We start from the raw sequence: 23,864 nt of genomic DNA, 5'->3' as shown, positions 1-23,864 counted from the left end.
AAAATAAGCAATAAATCAAACCAAAAAAAAAGAAAACAAGATATGGAAGTAATGACTAGACATTGTTATGCAGTATTTAATTAAATAAAATAATAGGTGACCAATCAATCAACTTTCAGACAGTTTTAATTTGTTTAAATGTTTTTTCATGTTGTAGAAATAGCAGTCATTTATGTTGTCTAATGATTAAGTTCTCATCAGGTCTTACATCGATAAGAAAATTTTGTCCTTCAACGAAAATATTTAAATGCAGTCGAAAGGCTCTTTAATATAGAATAATTACTGTTCAGAGCCCTTTAATATAGAACAATTACTATTCATAAACCCCCCCCCCCTGACTGCAATTAAATATTGTTTTATTTTTTTATTTCTATATTGTCCTTTTTTTAGTTCAATTATTTATTTACTATTTATTTGTTAGCAGTCGTGTTTTTTAATTTTTATAATTGTTTTTATTATTTAACACTTTTTATTGATCATCGAGAAAAATTCACTATTTGAAAACTTATGGATATAATGTATTTAACGTACTAGGCCAAATGAGGAAACTTGTAAATATTTCTATTTATTTATTTAATTGGCATATACCAATCTAACTTACAGATTTCTCAAGTGATTGAGATCCTCGAGAGACTTTTTATCGTGTGAATCACACAGCAATTTTCTGGGATGCAAACAACTAATGGCTAAGTTCTTTCATGCAATTCAGTGTTATTTAGACCTGGCCCTTGGCAAATATGCGAGTGCTCAGATCTACAACAGCTCTATTATCTAGGGTAGTCCCTTGTAGTTTATGCACCGTTACAGCCCAGCACAATATTAGTGGCAGCATAGGCCATTCTAATTTGCCCTGTCTCCCTAAAGCATCAAATTCGACAATAGTGGGCTCAATCCTTAATCCTATGGTGACAGCATTACCTCTAATCATACTTCCATCAAACTACAAAGACCGTTCATGGGAGCTAGCCGTGCTCTAGCTGGTGTTGGTGTAGCGCAGGCCACTTGAGTTTTCTGAGAATATCAGTTTATTTTTGTTCTGATTTCATTTCATCATGATCTTGTATTATACTAGCAAATACCCCGTTTGAATTTTGAAAATTGAAAGATTGGTTGCAAAGATTTAACAATATTTCTGAATAACCGTGATCTGTTAGATCGAGAGTGTACCTGATGTATGCAAATGTTAGCTTTCAACCTACTAACAAATACCCCATTTCAGTTTTTAAAATCGGACAATTGTTTGCAGAGATATTATAAGAACACCCCATTATACCTCCCAAAATTGCGCCCCAGGAACATCTCATTTGTTGTTACCAGTTGGTGGTGATTGCTCTAGCCTTGCGCAAGGTGTTCGCATCATCTCACCACTCAAGCCTCACATGCAGTTCCCAAGAGAAGCCCATTATTAGTAAACAAACATTTTTTTAAAATTTATTTAATATTATTTTATTTTATTTAATGTAAATTTAATTCTGCTATTTTTGTAATATTATTCATTTGAATCATTTACTTCAAAGCCAGCTAACACAGAGATAGAGGCTCACAGTTCATTAATTCAATTCATTAAACTTTGTGCTTTAACTGGAAAATCTCCACTACTACATATGTATACATATATATTTATATAGCCTATGAAACTCCTGGTAACTTAATAAGGATTCCAATGCATGGTTTTACATCTAAATTGGTTCAGCAGTCATTGAGCTGCTATGATGGAACAAACTTACATACGTACAGCCTAAATACAATACACTCCTTTTTGGGCAGTCATGTAAAAAAATAATCTTTGTGTTAAGATTTTACTAAAGGCTAGTCTTAAAATGACAGATTAAGTTATCAATTAAAATAAAAATTTTAATTACATTAACTTAAATAAACTGAATGTATATCATGCAGTACCTCATATAAATAATTGTATAAAATTAAAATGCATTCATTGTTTTTAAGGATTTCCCATTTCTTGGACACCTGTTAACAATTAAATAATTATTCTTATATAAGGTAAAATGTACTGATTACAGTGTGTTTACAGCCATTTTGTGCAAAACAAAATTATTCAGACCTTCAGTAAATTGATTATAATTTTATTATGAGCTATAACAATATAATTAGTTTTGTACTGAAGATGTACAAAATCAGTTGTTTTAAATGACTAGACTGATTTTCTTAAAGCAGAACCCACTGTTGTCAGTGGGTTCTGCCACTAAGACCTGACAAAAGTCAGTAATTCATGAAAATGGCTCAGCCATTTCCAGAAGTAACAAGCATTCCACGACAAGTTTTACTAAAGAGTGAGAGATGAAATGGTTTCCAGCTGCCTTCTTCAGTGCACTGTTATATTGTGTATCACCATATCAAGCTGACTGAAATTAAGGAGACATCAAGGCCTACAAATTGTACCTTTTGCTGTGTTCACCATAGGATCTGGCCATAAAGTGAAAATCATTACCATCAGAGAAAGCAACTCTGATTAGTGTCACTTGTACCTTTAATGTTTTATATGCATTACAATCATAAGAAATATTGTGATATATAGTGTAATGCAACTAATTAATGAAACGCCTTCCTGTATGTATTATGCACGTCATATCTACTCAGTAATGAATTAATCTGAAATACTGAAAAAAAGAAAGTTAGTGTTCAAACTCCATCTCCAAAACATAGACAGCTTGCATTATATAATAAGACACATACTTCCTTTGAACAATAAGATAAGTTATTGATTATAAAAACTGATCATATTTAATAAATAACACTAATGTACAAATAGAATAATGAGTATAATAATGTATAATAATGAGTTTTATTATACAAATAGAATGAGTTTTATTTTTTGGTATGTAATACAGGAAAAATTTAATTTGTTACATGAACTTCATTGCTAATTGTGTAAAATATTTTCTTTGTCCATTTTTAGAGAGTTCCATAATATTTAAGAATTACAGGATTTAAGATATGTATTTATATTTTTATTTTTGTGACAATTATTATTAGCAATTATATTTAAATGCTAAATATTTTAACATTCCTTTCTCAATTTAATTTATTTTTTACTCATTTAAAAAATGAATACATAATTTTTATCACCATATATATTTTGTTACAAATGTAAATATTATTATTACAGAGAAAGAATTAGAGCGAGCTCTTCAGTGGCTAGTCTCTCAGCGAGGTAAAGACTGGGGATGGGGAGGTCTTGAGACAACGCAAGCTCTTTTAGCAGTTTCATTGACGAGGACCGGAGATCCCCTTGAGAGAGAATTAACGACCAAACAAATGGAAGTTAATCTTGTACTTCAATTGTGGCGGCATCATGAAACACCAGCACTAACTCCAGCAAAGATTGCCATGTATTCATTGGCATTATCTGCTAACTGCCATGATCCTCGACAATTTCATGGCCATGACTTGATAGGTATATATAATTTTTTTTTAAAATTTATTGGTAGTTAAATAAAAAGATTTATTTAAATAATTAATTTTATTTTTTTCATTTATTCCCTGTTATTATGTGCAGTTAAGAGTACACACATATGGAGATGCTTGTATGGATATTCTCATAAATAAATTAATAAAATAATTATCATATTTTCATGAATTAAAATAAATGAAAGGAAAAAATTCAGTAGTCAGTTTTCATAACAATATAATTACTCAAAATTTAGTTCCTTATTTTTTCACTCTTATAAAAACTTGTGAGTAAATAATGTGTTGCCAAATCTGTAATCAAATAACTGAATCACCATCAATAGTTTCAATTTTAAACGACAATCATTATTTGTATATGAAGAAGAATTGCTGTATAAATGTAAAAACAAAATAAAATATTGAAATAAAAGTAAATGTAGATGTAAAATAATACAAATAAATTAGAATTCTTACAAAAAGCTTTTTTATTTATGTTTATAAAAAAAAATGATATTAGTCATAACAAAAACTAACTGTTAATTAAAAACAGTATTGTAAATCTCTCCATGAACAGTCAAAAGTAACAGGCTACCTTAGTTACAACAGTCAATATGTAATTAATTTACAACTTGGAATGTAGTGTTTTGTTAAGAAGTGATTTGTTTTTTCAATATTTTTCATATATTCATTTATTAATTTGAGATGTTTTTGTTGAATATTTATGTTAATTTTTTACTACTTTTCTGGGTCCTGGTAATGATTATTTAACATTTAAATGTGAATCTAGTTTTGATTTTTATAAGTTCTTCAACATTTCTCACTGATTAGTTTGAAAATTAATTAGCACTCCTCATTCTTGTACTAAATGAATTAGTTTAAAAACAATATTTAATAGAAAATTTTTGTAATTAATTAGGTGTGCAAAATTTATAAATTTTTGTTGGTAAAAGCTCAGTTTTTTTTTAAGTAGCCATGTGTTTGCTTATCTTTTAAAAATTAATTGGTTTATTTAAATTAATTAGGTAATCTGATTACTTATAAGTATTAGGGGATAATAAAAAGAATGAGTTAGGGACTTTTTTTTATATTTAATTACTTTGATTTGTCTGTGGGAACAAATCTTAAGTTCCAGAAATTGCTAATAGCAGAATCAGAACATTTACAGTAATATGTGAATGTAGGTAACATTTAACAAAAATTTAATCAGATAAATCAAAACAATATTAATTGTGCTTATGTATTTTATTACTTTATAAAAATTTAATAGTGTGATAAATTTTGTAATAATTTATACAATTATTGCTTAACAGAATTAATCTCATAAATTTCTTTTATAAAATGATTTTTATGTTACTTCAGGCTCATTATTACACCATGAAGCTGAATCAGACTCTGAATTTGCATTATGTTCATTGGCAGTTTGTAGTTCTGGTGCTCATGTTCGTAAACGTCAAATCCGTCGCCTTCTTGATATTGCTAATTCAAAACATACTGTTGGTAATTAGATAACTTTTATTACATATTTTATATTCAGCATTTATTATTATTTTCATTATAACATGTTCAGCTATTTATTAAATTAAATATTTGAATTAATGCAAAACTAACTTATAAGAATTTTTTTTTATGTTTAATAAAAAAATATGCCATATGTATTTTAACATTACACTGACTATGACTTCAAAGTTTTAGTTTTATGACGTGAATGTAATTTGAAATGCAGTCTGTGCTCTGCAGGATAAAAGATAACATTTTTTAAAGCGTGTTCAAAAATACTATATTCTTTACATTTCATTTAATGTGTTTCACTATCATGTAATCTACAATATATTTTTACTTATTACAGTTTTTTATATGAAGTCACAAAATTTTTTTGACAAATGATTTTACACATACTTCTTTACAGTACAATTAGGTATTTTGTACATTTTAGTAAATAAGTAAGAATTACATGCTAATTACATTTTTTCACTAGTTTTTAGAACAATGAGGAATATGATGAATGAAAAAAAGTATAATTTAATAAAACTTCATTCATTTATGTATTGTTACAACATAAGTTTTTAAGAAAAAAATATTGTACAAATAAAATGGTTAATTGTACAATATTTTTTTTCTTAATAACAGAATATTGTTATTAAGGATTCTACACATTAGTACGTATTGTTATGTGGAATCCTTACTTTATTGACAACACTCTTAGGATTTATAAAATAAGTTCTCGGTATATTTATATCATAAAAGTAATAATTACTGAACAAGAAATGTTTCTATTCACAAGTTGTGGGTGAATTTCATGAGGCAGTAGTGACATATGGATAACAAATCCATGAAATTTTGTTTTTATACAAATTTCTTAATATCATAACTGATCTTCCTGATCTGTGATATAGTTCCTTTTTATAACATCAGATCTTTCATGATAATTCACAAATTAATGAAATCAATAGATTACTTAATACATTAATGATTCTGCTAACATTTTTGGATCAGTTTGATTGGTTTTCAGAGGGTCTATGTTGATCTCTTGGATTGTGAATGATTTCATTCATTGATTTCTTTCTTTTTACTAGCAGATTAAAATAAAGTATAGTTTTCATCTAATTATTTTAATCAATCTCTCTTTAATTGTTTCTTACTATTTTCTTATAAGTAATACACAAGCACAGATAGTAAAATTTCATGAAAGAAAAACATTAAATTCTATTTTAACCTAACCTGATAAAATTTAGTGCTAAAATTCCAATGATGATTTCCTGTGTTACTCAAAAGTTGATTTTATTTTCAATTTCAATAATTATAATATCTAATACTCGTAAAATTAAATGATGACAGAAATATTAAGCCTGTTCCTTGGTCCTTAGTTAAGTAAGAGAGACTATTTGTTTAGGTCATCTAACTGAAAATTCAACATTTAAAATGTGAGTTTGAATTAATTCTATTTACATCTACATACATTCATAAGACTTAATTAATTTCAGCAAGAGAGGGAAATTGTAAATTGATTTCAAAGATTTTCCTTTTTAAGAATGAAGTGTCACAAATCCAAAGGTTAGTTTTCAAGATTTAAAAAATCTATTAATGTGTTCGCCTGCATTACCTATTTACCTTATCTTCTAACCATTTTAATGAAAGATTAAAGCGTATTCTTTTTTAGATGGAGTTTGGTTGTAGCAAGTAATTTTTAGCTGCAGTTTTAATACTTACTTTGTCAGAAAGACAGGACTCTCCCCAGATACTTTCTCTCATGATTCTTGAATCCACCTTTTGTTTTGGTAGAAAAAATGATAAATTTATTCATAGTAACTGTTATAGGCTTTAGCTGTTTAATTTTGGCTGATCTTTAAGATATTACTGCAAATAAATGAGTAAATTTCTATCAAATGAAATAAGTTTTATATATGTTTTCAAGAGCTCTGTTTCTCATTTAACTGACAAAATGTTTTTTACTCAAAATGCTACTGTATGTATATGTAAATTAGTTACCTTGACCTAACTAGATCGTGGATACCGGTGTTCTTTGGTGGTTGGGTTTCAATTAACCACACATCTCAGGAATGGTTGAACTGAGAATGTACAAGACTACACTTCATTTACACTCATACATATCATCCTCATTCATCCTCTGAAGAATTATCTAAACGGTAGTTACCGGAGGCTAAACAGATAAAAAAAAAAAAAGAAAAGTTACCTTGACCTAACTGACCTTTTCTTTAAGAAAAATAAAAAAAGTCATTCAATTTGATTGATTCTTTCAAAGTTACAGATAGAGAACTTAGTTTTACTTTTTCAGTGTTGTATAGACTGATTTCAGTGATAACATTCATTTTAACAGAATAACACTGTTTTTATAAATGTAAAAAATTGATTAATATTTTTGTGGAACAAATAAATGAAACTGAGTTTAAATAAATGAAATAGTTTCATTTTATATCTCTATATGACAATCATTTGGTTAAAAATATGGCTCCTTACAGTCCTTTTTTATTTTGAGCACCATCTGCTGCTATGTTTATTAACCACTGATAAATACCAGTTCAGATTTAGCAGATTTTTTTTAAGTTTAATCTTACTTTTATTGTGTTGTCAGTAACACTGGAACATTGTTATTTTAGATATCATTCACATTGTCCTCATGAATCACTAGTAAATAAATAATTCTGTTTAGCAGACCAAACTAATGATTTGTTTTAAAGTAGTTTCTGCTTTAGTGAATTCATCACATAATTTTCTTCAGTATATGTGCATATAAATAATTCTTTTGTTACCATTGTTACTTAAAATCTGATTTAGCACAAACTGTTTTTATTTTTTAGATTCTTTAGGGGGAGTAGTGTTGGCTCTCCAGTGTATTGTAAGGGACCACCGAAACAGAAACTTGCAACATTATTTAAAGAAACCAATTCTGGCATTAGCACATCTTCAACAGTCTGATGGTGGTTTTGGAAGTCTTCATAGCACAGCCCTTGCAATTCAGGTACCTGGATTAATTTATATGACACTGTTATTAGGTATATTACTCATGACAGATAGTCAGTCACCTTTTAATCTCTATTTGTTTTTACATTATTTAATTATAAAGATACTGTTTACAAGAATATTAATACAATATAATTTAACATCCTTATAATACAGTTTTTGGTATGGTAATTTTTTTTAATATATTTGATTTTTTTGCTCTCTTTTCTCCATGATGAGATCAGAAAATGATTTAAAACTATCAATTTCTAAATGAAAAACCAGAGTTAACAATGTCTACCTGACTGAATAAAACCACTAGCATTAACATCAGGTGACACCAGGGTGAGAACAGTTCAACCAGCCACTGAAGAAGGTCGCATGAGAGATTGAAAATATTGTATTAATAAATTTTGATTGAGTTTGTTCAGAAAGATTACAGTTTAAAATATTTTTTTCTTTACATATAAAAATGTATTCATAAATTATAGAAATTTAGTAATTCTTTGTGGAATCAGACAGATTGCACATTGAGTAAATTTAATAGTAAGTTTTTTACTAGCTATGCTTATTTTCAAACGTTTTGGAAATCAGATATATATATTTTCCCCTCTCATGGAAAAAATTAACTCTTCCTCTAGGCATTAGTACATTTACTGGAAAGGGAGAAGACATAACTTCAAGAACCAGATAGTGTACCATATGTGATACCGTAACAGATGGTATCTGTAGAGAGCCCTGACTAAGGATGATTCTTGAAAGAGGATACCAGTGCCCTTGCTGATGTTGCTGGTTGCTGAGGGTCCTGATTGGTTAATGGGTGTATGGCCTATATTACAGAAACCTGATCCTTAGCATACATTAAGCTTTTAAAATTCTGGACTGAAAGCAATGAAAAATTATAATTGCATTTTGTAAAAAAACATAAGTTTCTTTCTTCTTTTTCCTCATTTTATAGTTTAATATGACGAAATTCTCATGGGTAAAATACTTTGAAGTCAAAATAATTCTTTAATTGGACTTTATCTGTGGACTACTCAATAGGTCATCACAAAATAGACATTACATTCTTTGAGCCAAGGCTTGGAAAGAATATCTGAATATCAGAAATGTTAATAAGAGTGGTAGAATAAATAATTTTGGTGATGTATTATTAGAGTATTATGTATTTTTTATGTATATTTCTCAGAAGAAAGTAGATTATTTTAAATATTTGGTTTTCATAGGCGCTTGGTGATGAAACTGAAGCCTGGAATCGTAGTTCTGCTGTGAGTTGGCTATTAGATCACCAAGGCCCAGATGGTGCCTTTTTTGATGTTACCACAACATCTGAAGTTATATTAGCTCTTGCTCATAAAGGCCTTGGATCTGTGAGAGAAATAGATTGTGATGAATCACCTGTTGGTAAGATACCAGTTTGTGTTTTACCATTATTTATTTATTATAATGAATTCATTTTTTTTTCATTGTGTTCAAACTTTTGAGTACTGATTAGTATGAGGGCTGTCCAGAAAGTAACTTTAGTTTTGAAATAAAAAAACCAACCAAATAAAAAAAAAGAAATTTTATTATACACATTTGAAAGGGACAATCTTAAACTATTTTTCTACATAGTCGCCATTTAAATTGAGGCACTTATCATAATGATGTACAAGCTTTTCAATTCCTTCTCTGTAGAATTTTCTACAGAGGGCACTTGCGGGATTTTCTACTTAAGTGCACATTTCAATAATTCACAACAAACAAAGTAGAAAAATCACAGTCCACATGCTAAGACAGCTTGATGCGTACTTAGTGTAGAAACATTTTGACGCCAAGAGGGTACTCTATCCCCATCCATCTCCACTCTAGACACAAATGTAAGTTACTTCTGGACCACCCTCGTACATCAGTCATGTGTGCAGGTGTTGGATGGTGGAAGAGTAATCATAACCTCTATTATATTATAATTTATTAAAATCAAGACTATGGCCTTGAAGAGTTTAATAAGAAATAATATTTATATATTTTTAATTGTAAAACCATTTTTAGTTAATATAGACTTCTTTCAGGGTTGAAAAAAGCTGCTATTCATTTTCTTAAGAACTGATATATCTTTTAAAGATACTACATCCTTTTCAATTTTGTGAAGTTTCTGCTTTTATTCTTTGAAAAATTGCTAGGACAGATGACATGCCATAAGGTAAAAGATTTTTTATGAAAATATCCAAATATGTGCTAACTACGCAAAACTTTTGAGAATTCAATTCTAGCTTTAGTTGGATAGGTTAACTCAAATATTATGTACAATAAAATTAAATTGTACTTTTTCACGTTATAGTTTCTAAATAAAATGCAAAGCTTATAATCACTTTATTATACTAACAACTATTCCCATCTGTATTATAGTATTATCTATTTCAACATGAAAATTGAGGAAGGAATCGGACCAGTGTTTGGTACCTGTATATATTAAACAGAGAAAATTATAGTAGACTCATATTTAGTAGATAAAATTTAAAAAAAAATACAATAAGGGTTTATATTTGTAGATATACTGCCAAAAAAGTCACTTATTTCTAAAAAAAATTAAAACACACTTCTTATCTAACATGTAGTAGAACTGCTTCATATAACTCAGCATAATACTTCGGTGTACAAGAGTTTTATTAACGTCTCCTCCCATATTTAATAAATTAATAAACTATAAACTCCAGCGTGTTTAACATCAAATTGTCTAATTGAAAGATTACAGTTATAGAATAATATTACTGTGATGAATTTTTAAATAATACTAATTAAAACAAAAACCCTGAATTTCTGCATATTCATTTAATGTATACAAATAGTTTCTATTAATATCTAGTAAATCATTATCTTTTATGTTTATTTTATTTATTTAGTATCTTCATGTTTAGTATTATTCTTTATATTTATTATTTTTAGTTGTAGTCTTTATTTTTATTTATAGTCTTTGGAGATGTTCAGCAACAAATATTTCTAAGTGTTAAAATGTCCAGTGTTTAACTAGCCCATTCAACCAAAATGTCCAACATTTATCCTATTCCTGCACTGCTCTGTGCACTAGGTCCAATGTAATGTAAGTCATTGTATTTAATTTGTTAACTACGAATTATTAACATTTCCAGGTTATGTCAATATAATGTAAATTATTGTATTTCCTACTGTTAATGATACATTATTAATGTTGTAATGATATCATAAACTTACACAAAATTTTATGTTACAGTCACAAACATTGAGACCCATGGCTTCAATTATTTTAACACAAAAAAATAAACTAATGATATTATACAAGCCCAATCTCACAAAATGCCTGTGGATTTTTTATTATCAAAAAATTATAATATTTATATATTATCATTACTTTAATTGGAAGGTGTGCAATGACAGGTACACAACAAACAAGGACTTAGACAAAATACCAATACTTGGAAGTGCATGTACAAAACGTTTCAAACAGAATAAGAAGGTGCGCAAATGCAAAACCTATCGAACAACCTGCTGGAGTGGCAAGAAACAAAATATCACAAGTCAGTAATGAAGAAGTTTTGGCATCACTACCACAACGAAATGGTCTCACTCACCCTGTGTTCCACCAACAAAATTGTGTCCGTGCTCTGGAGCACGGACGAGTTAATGGTACTGGTACCATTAACTTTAGGCCAAGTAGTAATTGAAGAACCATACGCTAATACATTACGAGGGGAAAGTTTTTTTATTTATGGCTCTGGTTTACCCTGTACTAAAAGAATTCTGATGATTTCAACACAAGAAACTTACAACTTCTTTCTGAGCGACATAATTTACAGTGGTGGAACCTTCAAAATAAGTACCTAATCAATTCACTCAACTGTTTACAACACATGGTTTAATCAGAAATTATGTGTTTCCACTTGTTTGTTGCCTCACACTTTGGGCATACTTTGACATATGCTTCAGTGCATCGCGAACTGATAAATTACGCTACAGTCAGTAATCTTGTCTTAAATCCAACATTTTCAGTGTCAGATTCTGAGCTGGGAAACATTGCCTGTTGAGAAGCTTTTCCAAATATCAGTACAACGACCTGTCTCTTTCATTTTGCACAATCCATCTGGCGAAATGTTTCAAATAAGGGGCAGAGATGCATACTGGGACATGCATCATCCACAAATATAAGAGATGATGGCATTACCAATCATTTCTTTGCAAGATTTAACTCAGATTGGGGAATTATTAAATGACCAGTTCGACAAAGATGTACTGGAGTTGGCATTGTACATTGAAGCTACATACATCATTGCCTGGCCTGCAAGAGGTTGGAAGAGAATTTTACCTCCAAGATTCTCTCCCACATGGTGGAATGTTTATGATTTAGTGGTAAATTTCATCAATGAACCAATAATGCAGTTGAAGGATTTCAGTCAGAATTACAAAGGTTAGTTGTGGCCCACCATATACATAAATATGTAATGCTTCAATGAATACCTTCAGCAATAACAAAATGAAACAGAAACATTGGTTACATAACTGTTAACTGGACACATCACTATAAAACAACCGTTAAGCAAGAGATACTTCTTAAACCAACAGAGAGTGGCTGCACTGATTGACCAGTATCAGCAGTACAAGGACGAAAACAACATCTCCACTATTTAAGGACATTCTCTTATCATCTGAAACTTCACAGCAGTCCAACTCAGCAGAATGATTATGAATTATAAAATAAATTCATATTATGCTAATTTGGTATTCAATAGAAATGTCCATTCAATAGCAAATATGACCCATTCATCCAGATTGCCAATATAATGGTGTGTTTTCTTAAGTCAATAAACAGTTGATTCATATTCTGATTTCTTTAACTTCCTTAGAAAATTATTGACATTTTAGCACAATTTGGTTACTGGACATTTTATATTTTTGACATTTGGCATTGTAGGACATTTTGTATGAGGGCATCCTTTGTGATAGGACCATTTTGAAAGGTGGACCATAACCTGTAGAGGACCTTTTCATAGAATAGACCTTTTAGTATTAGGCATTATCTCTGATAACCCTTTTATTTTATGAATATTATATAGTTTGTATTATACAGTATTTTGTAGTTTTGTGATATTACTTTGTTCAACGGTTTTCCACAGTTGCTCTTGACCCATCTTGACAAATGTGGGGAATTTCTTTTTCCTAATCTTTGAGCAGCACACCTCCTATTCATGATTTGATCTGCATAATATATTATTATTTACTGATCAGAATAAACTATAATAAATAAATATATATATTCTTTATTTTTTAATAATCAAGAAATCATTTTCTGCTCTAGATAGTGACATCTATTTATGAAACTGGATTTAATGTGGTTTGGAAAGCTCCACAAATTTATATTTGTCTATTTTTCTTTGACATAGATGAGTCTCAAATATTTAATTAATAACTGGACAGGAAATGCCCTTTCCTAGTCATTTTAATTATTTCTTATTTAATTTTTTCATTAAAAATAGTGTGACCATGGCTTATAATGCTAAGTCCCTACACGCTCCTTTGAAATTAAAATAATAATTATAAAAACTATTTTTAATTGAAATTAATTATATTCCTTTAAAATTTATTATTAGTTTATTCACCTTTAAGATTATAATGTTACATTAAACATTTATAATTGAAATAATTTAAAATAAAAAAATAATAAATAAGTAATGAATTTTAAAGGAGTAAGAGTGAATTTCAATTTCAGTTGAAAAATTTTTTTTCTTAATGATATAATATTTGTTTGTTTCTCTTGTATTTATTTTTACTAATTCTGTCATTATTGCTGATGACTGCTTAACAACTGAAATATGTTTTTTTTAATTGAATCTTTCTTTATATAAATGATTCTTGAGTGAATTCTTAATTGTTTTGTTCCAATAATTGTTTAGCATAACTCATTTTGTGTATTTAGAAATGATTTATATGCTGTTATTGACAACTTTTTCAATATCTAGTTTTTATAATAAGTAGAATGATTTTTATATTATTCAGCTAAATAAAATTTTTTCATCACCTTGGGTGTTTAATTAGTTTTATTCCCTTTTTCATAATACTTAACCATTATTATAAATAAATTTTATTTTAACTTGCTCAATAATAAAGAATCATCTGGTGGTTTTATTTTTGTAGATGTTGAAGCACCTTCAGCTGCTATCATACCTCATCTTAATATACTGCCAGAAGCTAAACCAAATACTACATTGAAAGCAAATAAAACAATATCATCTGCAAGTGATAAACAAAAGAAACCAACTGGTGTGATAGTAACTCCAAAAACAGAAAGTGAAACAGAGAAAAATGAAGATGTAACAGTTTCTTATACTCTCTGGGTGGGCAGCAATGTCACTGAAAATTATACCATCAGCATTACAACTCCACATAATTCTACTTTTTATAATGTAATGCAACTTGCTGCTGAAAAAGATACACATTATGTGTAAGTACCCATTAAGTGTGTAACATTAGGGCTGTTTAATTTTTTATTGAATTTAATAATAATTGCCCTGCTAATTAGTGTTATAATGTTAATTTATGAAATTTAAAATATTTGGTTTTTAGATATTGTACAGAATTAATCTATTTGTTTTACAAGGGATTTCTCTATAATGTAATATTTTTATGGCTCAGAATACCCACTCTTGTATTATTATAATGAAATATTTGTATATAAAACGTATATATATATATATTGACGCCAAATGGCTTCGATGAAACATGGCACCTTAGAACCTTATGGTAGCCCTGTAAAGGGCTATTGAAGTTTGTGGAGTGGTGGCCTGAAAAAGGGTCATTTGTGGATTTTGCAAGATAGCCCTGAGAAAGGCTGTTGGGAAGCTGGTCTCCAGTGATGTCAACGAGGCTGTAGTGGGGGAATCGCCACTTGTCCATTGGAATCAGACTGAGCTTCCCCTCAGCAGCAGTTGGGTCCCTACTACAGCATGACAGTGGTGGCCTCCAGAGTCCTGCAGTGTTAGGTCGGCGTTGGTTGTCTTCCGCCAGTGCAGCTGAGGCGGTTCTCCCCAAGCATTCCTTATCTGGCTCCGTCTTCACTGCTAGGCCTCCTGCCCTAGCAGGCTTTGTGCCAGAGTGGCCAAGGCATTTGAAGGTAGAGCGGAAAGGTAACCTCTGCACACACCAGCTCCCTCAGTAGGCTGGTCAGACCTACTGCTTGAGGGAATGTTGGCATCTGCCAGGAAGTCCCATGATGGATTGGCCAGGGAACTTCTTCCTTTTTCTTCTTCTCCTAGTGGAAGTCAGTGACGGAATCAACTTTTGCTGTACTGGTACTGGTCTTTTAGAGGCACCTGCGAGTGTTGGAGCTGCAATGTCGCTATGTGGGAGAGTTGCGTGGTCAACTGGTTTGGTGGGGAGGAATGTGTGCGCAGGTGCATAGATGAACTGCAAGTTCCCTGACATCTGCTGGCTAGCTTCACACTCACTGATAGAAAGCACAGCATGTGGCAACAAAAATTATATATATTTATATATAAATAAATTAAATATAATATATATAAATTAATTAAATAAATTATATATATATATATATATAAATATGTATATAATTTTTGTTTATATATATATATATAAATAAGAAAAACTCATCTATGTAATCCAAAATTGCAAGATCCAATTCTATGACCACATCTCTCACATGAATTTCATAAGACTCACAAAACAATCTTCACATACATCAAAACTTGAAAAAAACATTGGATGAATTGATGATATCCATAAAGATATATGAGAAATAAACATCACCGAATAAGAAACACAAAACCGGAACACATTTAGAAACAAAATCAAGAATTTCAGTGTGTTTCAAGAACTAACAAAACAAGCCAACAACTTGGTGCGGTCTTAGGCGAGAAAACAGTTCCATTCACAAAAAATGAAAAGTTATTGGTGTAACTTAAAAATAAAAAAATATACTAGTTGTTCATGCAATCCATAAGTGACCTAAATTCAAGAAAAACCTTTATTCACATTTTTGAGAAGAGATACAAGAAAATTTCAGCATTTATGCGAGTATATTACAGTAAAATATTATGAATATGAAATTAGAATATTACATTGTCAATACAGTTAATCGTGACCCTAAAAAAATCTGTAATATAATATTCACTACTAAAACCTTTTGTTTAGTTGAAGTACATATTAAATCTATAGAAACCATTTAACTAACCCTATTTTTTAAGGATATGAATAATTTTTGATGTAATAAAAACAGAAAAACATCTGGTTTGTTCAAGCTGAACAAAAAGGTAGAAAACTTTAACAGCTGTTATTAAAACCTATTAATAAAAGTATATGATTTCTTTTAATTTCTCCATATCTTATATGAAATTGTAAAAACATGGTGATTATTGTAAAAGACCAGCTGATACTTTGGTAACCTGATCCTCACATTAGCAAAAGAAATGGATTCTTTCTTTTAGTCTTCTCATTTTATACAGGAATATTTTATCTCATAAAATGTTTTTATAGGAATATACAAATTTTTAAACCAATATACTCTTTTTTTCTATTTTTAGTACTGCTTACCTTTCTTAGCTTCATTTTTTTATCCCTTGTTGGCACTTTTAGAACAACTCCATTGTCAAAACCTATTGTACTCACTATGATTACAATAAGTTTACAGTAAGTCAACAAGAGGTAAAAGAATGGAGCTAAGAAAGGTCAGCAGTACTAAACATAGAAACTATAGTGATCTTAGCAGAAAAAATAACAAGAATTATTATCTTAACAACAATTTCAATGCACTCTTCAAAATAAATATGAGAAAATAATTATTATGTTTGTAGCCATATCTTCAGGGCTCATTTTTTTTCAAAAGCAGACAACCACACCACTGAAGCAACTGCAATAGGTGAGATATCTGTGAAGAAGTCATACCAAGGAATGATATCTGAAAAGGGACGGTAACCCTTTCAGGAGTGCCAGCTAATTGATTGTCATGACCAGATCAAAATAAACTAAAAGCTCAGCACTTTTTTTTTGGCAAATTTAAACATTGCCAAAAATATCATTTCATATCAGGTAGATTACACAATTAAATTAGTAATGATTGATTATTGATGATTAATGTGAAGAAATTCTGTAATCAAATAATGGATTGTGAAATGTACCCAACTAGCTGTAATGTAGTTATGATGAAATTTCATTAAAGTTTATGAATTTAAAAAGTTATTCTAGAAAAAAGATGGGAAATGGAAAATTAGAAAAAAAATGATATGAGAGTAATTTTTTTTTGTAAACTGTAGGAACAGATTTAGAAATTACTATAAAAAGAGATAATGTAGAAAATAAATGGATGAATTGAAAAGGAAATACTGAAAGCAGGAGAAGAAACAATAACTGGAAAATAGGGCAGATGGGAGCAAAACCTTGGCTAACAAATAAATGTGCCAAAGATGTCATTGGCAAGAAACTGTATTCGGTTCTAATAAAAAATAATAGACTGTGTAAAGTAGCAAAGAAGATGACTGCTTGAAGGGGAAATGTTGTGATGGAGAAAATCAGGTAATTTAAGGAAAGGGAAGTAGCCTACCCAGAAGGAATGTAGTCTATAGAAGAATAAAAGTATGTTGAGTAAATGAAATACAAATATATTAGTAAAGATGTATAGAAGGATGTAAGAAACCTTTTGTTTTGTTTTTTTTTTGAGAGCAAAAAAGGACTATACAGAAGGAAAATATACGGGTTTCAATTAACCACACATCTCAGGAATGTTTGAACTGAGACTCTACAAGACTGTACTTCATTTACACTCATACATATCATCCTTATTCATCTTCTGAAGTAACACATGAATGGTAATTCCTGGAGGCTAAACAGGAAAAAGAAAGAAGAAGAAGGAAGACATAGATGATGATGATGATGATATTTTGAAGAAAGAAGAAAGAGAAATTGATAATAAGTTAAAATATGACACTATATAACTCTCATTTTAACTAATTCTACAAAGAGTATACCAGAAGTAATGCAACAGTGGGCGTAACACTTTTATTAACTGACATTGGTCATTCAGATTGCTACATTGCATTCACTTCTTCACAGCCACTTTCACATAATATGTTATCAAATCATTTTCTCAAAAGAATGTCCTCATTGGACTGATCAGGTAGAGTTCCAAATCCAGGCTGTTCAGTAAATGAAAGGTCAATTACCAGCTTGATTTGGTGATCATCTGATTTGTTGCCAAAGGTGATGTGGTTGGGCATTGTCGTAGTAAATACAGATCATGTCTCTTCCTTCTCATGGTTTCTCTAAGCTTCTTGAATATCTCAATGCATCACTCATTATTGACAGAATAGTCATGTTCTAGAAAATCGAGAAGAATTATAACCTTGTCATTATAACAAAAAAAAAATATCACCTTGACTTTCTGTGCTGATCACAGCTCTTGAACTTCTTAGGCCTTGGAGAAGAAGTGTGGCATTATTCCTTGGATTGATTCTTTGTTTCTGGGTCATAAAGATACACTTAACTTTTATTCCCTGTTGCTAGATCAGAAAAAATATGTCTTCATTTATTTAAAATCCTTTCAGTAGATCAGAGCAGACTTTTTTGTTTCTCTCCTTCAAATCCCATGTAATACACTTCCTTTTTAATAACTTTAGCTTTCTACCATCTTCTGTATAACACTGTGACTAGATTTCAGTAGTGCAACAAGTTTGCAGATTGTGGCTTATTGCACAGCTAGACTGTACTTACAATGCCAGTTCATCCACTCTCTGATCCTTCATGTCTGTTATTACGGTTGGTCTCCCACTATGTCATTTTCTTTAATGCTGGTTTACATTCTTTAAATTTCTTCTTCTACCCAAGCACATTGCTCTTGTCAGTGGTATCATCTCCATAAACATTCTCTTGTCTTCTGTGGATGTCATACAGACTTCAACACTCTTTCATCAACAACTCAATGACAGCACATTGTTTCTGCTTAGAATCCATTATTCAGCTATAGTGAAGAGAACAATTCTGAAACAGGAAAGAAAGTAGTAGAGGATGAGTTACTCTGAGATTGTATACAATTTGAGTGACTTATGTCAGTAATAAATGAAGAAACACACTTTTAGATTACCTTCAGTACCACCTCATGTTAAGACAAGTAAACATTAAACACTAGAAGTTGAAAAATGTTGTTATTTAGGCAGTAAAATTACAGAAGACTAGCACTAGATTACAGAAGATAGATATAAGAAATATAATAAAATCAAGTTAGGATAAGGTAGGAGACCTTTTATAAAGAAGATATATTTACTAATGTCAAACAGAAACAGGAATTGAAAATAATTTCTTTAAATATTTATATAAATTGCAGTTTTCTATGGCTGTGAAGCATGAACAGTACGAATGTTAGAAAGGGAATGAAAAGAAACTTATGAAATGTGGTATTATTGAATAATGTATACATGGTTGCAAATGTTTTACTGAAGAATTGACAAATCAAAGAAAAAAAGACTGTGACAAATTCTTATTAGGAAATGAATTTAGTTGGTAGGTTGGTTAGTTAATTAAAAAAATGAAAGAAACTGTACAGATAAAATCTATAGTGAAAGAGAAAGGTAAGAATACATTAAAAAAATATATTTAAAGATGTAGGATATAACAAATAAATTGAAAATAAAAAGTAAGTATGGAATAGAAATAGAATGGAGCCAAGTGACTGCTGACAAATGATGTGTTCATTTTAATAATTGAGGTTACAATTTTTCAAATTGAAAAACTAAATTTTTCCAATAACCCAATAAGTTAATATGATTTTTCTTAAATTAGTGTAAGAAAGACACAACTGAAATGTTGGAAAACCTTTTTATACACTTAATCACTTTTAGTTATATAATTAAAAGAAGAATACATACTGGTTTTGTAGCAAATGTATATGTATTTTGAAACACAAGATCGTAACTATTACTGATCAGGTCAGTATGAAATGTAACAGTACCCATTACTCTTATAAACATAGAATGTGAATGTATTCTTCATTGTTTGTAAAAGTTTGGTTTTGGCATCATTTTCAAAAAAAGAATTTCTTAGTTTTCATATATCCAAGAAACAACATTTTATCAACTGAAATTATCAAAGTACTGAAATGGTAGCCCACTGCGTATATTCTTTTAGAAAACTATATCACCTTGCTATAGATTCTTAGCCAATCACATTTAGGCTTATAAATGTGGATTTGTTTACATTATAGCCAGTGTTATAATGAATGTTATTTACACATTAAGATATTGTATATGTAAGCTTAAAAATTCTGTAAATTAAACATGTTTATATTAATAGGTTTTCAGCTACTGAATGGCCTAATGGTCATTATGTGCACACACTGGCTGGTTTTAAAGAACAACCTATGAGCTACCATTACTGGCTACTCTACAGGCTACCAAGTTTGCCAGACCCAAGTAATCCACCTGTCAATCAACTTGTTGCTCCAACAGGTAAAGCGGATAGTTTGGTATATATAACTGTATCTAATGTTTTATAATCTTATCAGTGTATTAATTTATTTTATTAACTTTTTGGTTTATCAAATTACATATTGAGCATTAAAAATTAGAATTTATGAAAAAAAATTTTCATTTTGAGGCTCCCATACTCCATTCAAGAAGAAGAAGAATTCGGGTAGTTGTAATTTTCTAGAAAGCAGGTGAAAATTTTCGGCTAATTTTTTTTCAAGAAATACTAGAGTAAGAGCTATCAAAAAATTAAAATTTTTACATTTTAAATCCAATGAGTGATTAGAAAGATGGATTTAAATTTAAAATAAATTTAAAAAAAAGTTTTTTAATTAAGAAAATATTTTATACCACAGATCGGAATGGGATGGGAAAATACTTCTAAAGTGGTTTGAAGGACTATTGATGTAGAAAATATATATGCAAACAATTCCCATTAACTCCTTTTTTGAAACAAGTTATAGCTAAAGAAAAGAAAAATAAATAGTCATTTTTTGGGGAAGGGGATAAATATTAAATAAACATTTTTGTAATTTGTAATCTTGATAAAAAAAACTTCAGCTTTTGTAAGGAAATGCTCTTCAGTAAAAATTTGAAATTTTATTTTGGCCAAAACACCCGTACCTGCTTTCCCTTTTCCAATTTTTGCAAAAATTTAATACAGTCTTTCCCCGTAAACGTAGTACCTATCTACTAAGTTTGAGAAAAATTTGTCAATAGGGTGCAGAGTTGTAAGAATAAATACACAGGCCAACATACTTATGTACAAATGCACAAACATTCATCTGAAAAAAATTGATTTTTTGGACTTTGTAAATATGTTTTTAATTTCTCCTTAAGGAAAATTTAAAAAAAGACCAATTTAAAATTTTTTTTACTGATCTACATACTGTCCCATTATAGCTACAGCTGCTGTAGCCAGGAAAGTAAAACGAATCTTTGTGTTTCTGTTTTTTATATGATTAAAAAAGAATTTATAATAATTACTTCTCAAGCAGCTCCTCTGTCATGATAATTTGTACATAATGTCTGAATATATGTGTTGTACAACTGAAAATGTGCAATATACATTCAGTAGAATTCTATTTTAATTTTCAATTTTTAATTTATGACAGTGTTAACACTATTTCTTTTGTACGATACTGTTTTCATTATTCTTTTTTACTCATACTTATTTTATATTTGATTACATTATACATAATCATTTAATAGTATGTACTTTCTAAATCATTTCATTTTTCTAACTGAGAGCAGCTGTTATCATAGAAATGATAAAAACAAAACAGAATGTGCAATAACATATAAATTACAAATCATTAAATTTTATATTGGTTATCGATATTACTTCAAAAATGGTTATAGATGTTATTTTGGTGGTGCATAAATAATGAGTTTTCTTTAATTATCAAAACTTTTTGTGGAGTACCACTGAAAGAATAGCAACTAAAAATCAGAAAAAAACTATGGTGTTGGTATTGTACAAGTAGATATTGTGAGTTAAAATGTGAAAATGAAAACAAAAAGTTTCATTTATGTAGCTGTTTTCTGTTATGTATAGTTGCTTAATAAACAGGGCTCTGAAAGTGATGTTGGGCCCCAGGGTAAAGGCTTACTGGGCCCTGGCCCTCTTTATCCAGGACATTATAAGCCAATCACTGTTTATTGCTCTTTTAATTCATTTTGAATGAAAATTACCAAAACTGTAACTATCTTGCCTATGAATTATGATTGCATTTTATGTTTCTTATGTTTGCTATCATCTTTTTTCGTTTGCTATCACCTTTTTTCATTCAATTTATATATTAAGTTTGAAATTTACTTATTATCTAATCTAATAATAACACAAGTGTATTGGCAGTGTAAAATTGTTCAAACTATGAGTAAATTATTGCTCATTTGTCTTTCAATCGTCATGAATTTCGTTCAGAGTGATATATTTATCTAATGCGTTATTTCTTTGTACTTGTAGTAAAGAAGTTCTGGTTCCCCTGAAACAAATACATAATTATATTGTTGTTAAGTTTAGTTTCATATTTTAAAAATATAACAGTGTATAGTAAGCAGATATTAAACTTAAATTAATATAGAAAATATCAGAGATGTATTCTTAAGTGGTGATTTTACTTCTTCTGTTAAATATGCCTTAAACTTTTGAGGTAACATGTCATCTCTTTATTTGTTACTTTCAAAATTTATCTACTTGTTCATGAAAATACATCAATTAATTCACAACTAGAAAAAACTGGCCCTGTTTTAAAACCTTCTTGATTGGGCTCAGTTTTTCTTTTCTTTTTTTAATATCTCTTATCAAATAATTCAGTCATAAAATAAATAGTTGTTAAATTAAGTAATAAATTATGACTTTATGTTTGTGATTTTTTTTTTACAGGAGTTGATGATCTCATTGTTGAAGATGGTGAACATTACCTTTTCTGGTATAAAAAATTGTAAATAATATTAATAATTGTTCTATTATATTAAAAAGCCAACCAAAAGTCACTGTACAGTAATACACCACCCATGTACGTAATATCTCTCATAAAATACCAGTGTGAAAAAAATGTGCATAATTTTATTACAGTGCACGTAACCATACAAATACATATACATACATACATTCATTCATATACACATGTACTCACGCTTTTGCGTATTTAAACACTCATATGTATACATTCAAACACAAATACACACAAACATTGAAGCATATATAACAAACATACATACATGCAACTTACACAAATGTACATGTATTCCCTTTTTCCAAAGAAATTACTTATAAATAATAAATTAGCTGATTTACTTTTCATTGAAGTTAAATTCTTGTAACTAATTTGTTTAATAAATATTTAAATTGCCTTAAATACAAGATATTTTGTATTCATTTAAAATTACTTTTTATTAAAACATTAGAGTAGAAGATGTAAAACATAAAACACAGATATTTCAAATTTTTATAATAATCTTACATTTCTTCATGAATCATTTTTATTAAATTTACACAGTTTTATTTTTTACAATAATAGTAATAATGTGAGAATTATTGTTATTATTGTTGTTGTTATCAGTAACATGAAGTTATATAGAATTAGAAATTATTTTGCCACAGAGCTGAGTGTGCATGAACCAGACTCATACAATTAACAAAATAATAATTTATTATTTATTGAATAATAACATTTTTGTGCTTCTATGAAAAAAAAATAATAATAAAATTGTTAACTGTAGCCACTGAGTTTGTCTATTTATTTTCTTTAGTGTTTTATCAAATGAAAAATAGATGGATTTCAATATCCTTAGATTATTAATTTAAAGTATATTTATAAAGAGTAAATTAATATTGTAAATTGACATATATATTCAGTACTCACATGTATATTATGTGGTCATTTTATACAATAAGAAAATAACGTATAGCTTTAAGCTTGCGATCTTTATCCTCTACTATGAAGAGAAATTGGTAAAAGCACATTTAATAGTAATAATAATCAATGGCAAGACTAGTATAGCAAATGTAGTGTT

General features: G+C 29.2%; 1 protein-coding gene and 1 pseudogene across 1 annotated transcript in view; both read left to right on the top strand.

Annotated features, from left to right (window-relative positions):
* The window catches only part of LOC142322839 (uncharacterized protein CG3556), an 87,742-nt gene extending 64,178 nt beyond the window's left edge, over positions 1-23,564 (top strand). Inside the window, exons 2-8 of the mRNA XM_075361914.1 lie at positions 3,128-3,415; positions 4,768-4,905; positions 7,725-7,885; positions 9,093-9,270; positions 14,011-14,317; positions 20,170-20,324; positions 22,732-23,564. Of these exons, the coding sequence (XP_075218029.1) occupies positions 3,128-3,415; positions 4,768-4,905; positions 7,725-7,885; positions 9,093-9,270; positions 14,011-14,317; positions 20,170-20,324; positions 22,732-22,793 (1,289 nt within the window). The 3' untranslated portion in view covers positions 22,794-23,564. The remainder of the gene's footprint in view (positions 1-3,127; positions 3,416-4,767; positions 4,906-7,724; positions 7,886-9,092; positions 9,271-14,010; positions 14,318-20,169; positions 20,325-22,731) is intronic.
* Positions 11,506-12,572, top strand: LOC142323054 (uncharacterized; annotated as a pseudogene).
* Positions 23,565-23,864: the final 300 nt, after the last annotated feature.

Source organism: Lycorma delicatula, chromosome 4 (assembly GCF_047948215.1).
Source record: "Lycorma delicatula isolate Av1 chromosome 4, ASM4794821v1, whole genome shotgun sequence".
Taxonomy (NCBI): domain Eukaryota; kingdom Metazoa; phylum Arthropoda; class Insecta; order Hemiptera; family Fulgoridae; genus Lycorma; species Lycorma delicatula.
The sequence above is the reverse complement of the archived record's forward strand: the minus strand, read 5'-3'. Positions and strand labels throughout refer to the sequence as shown.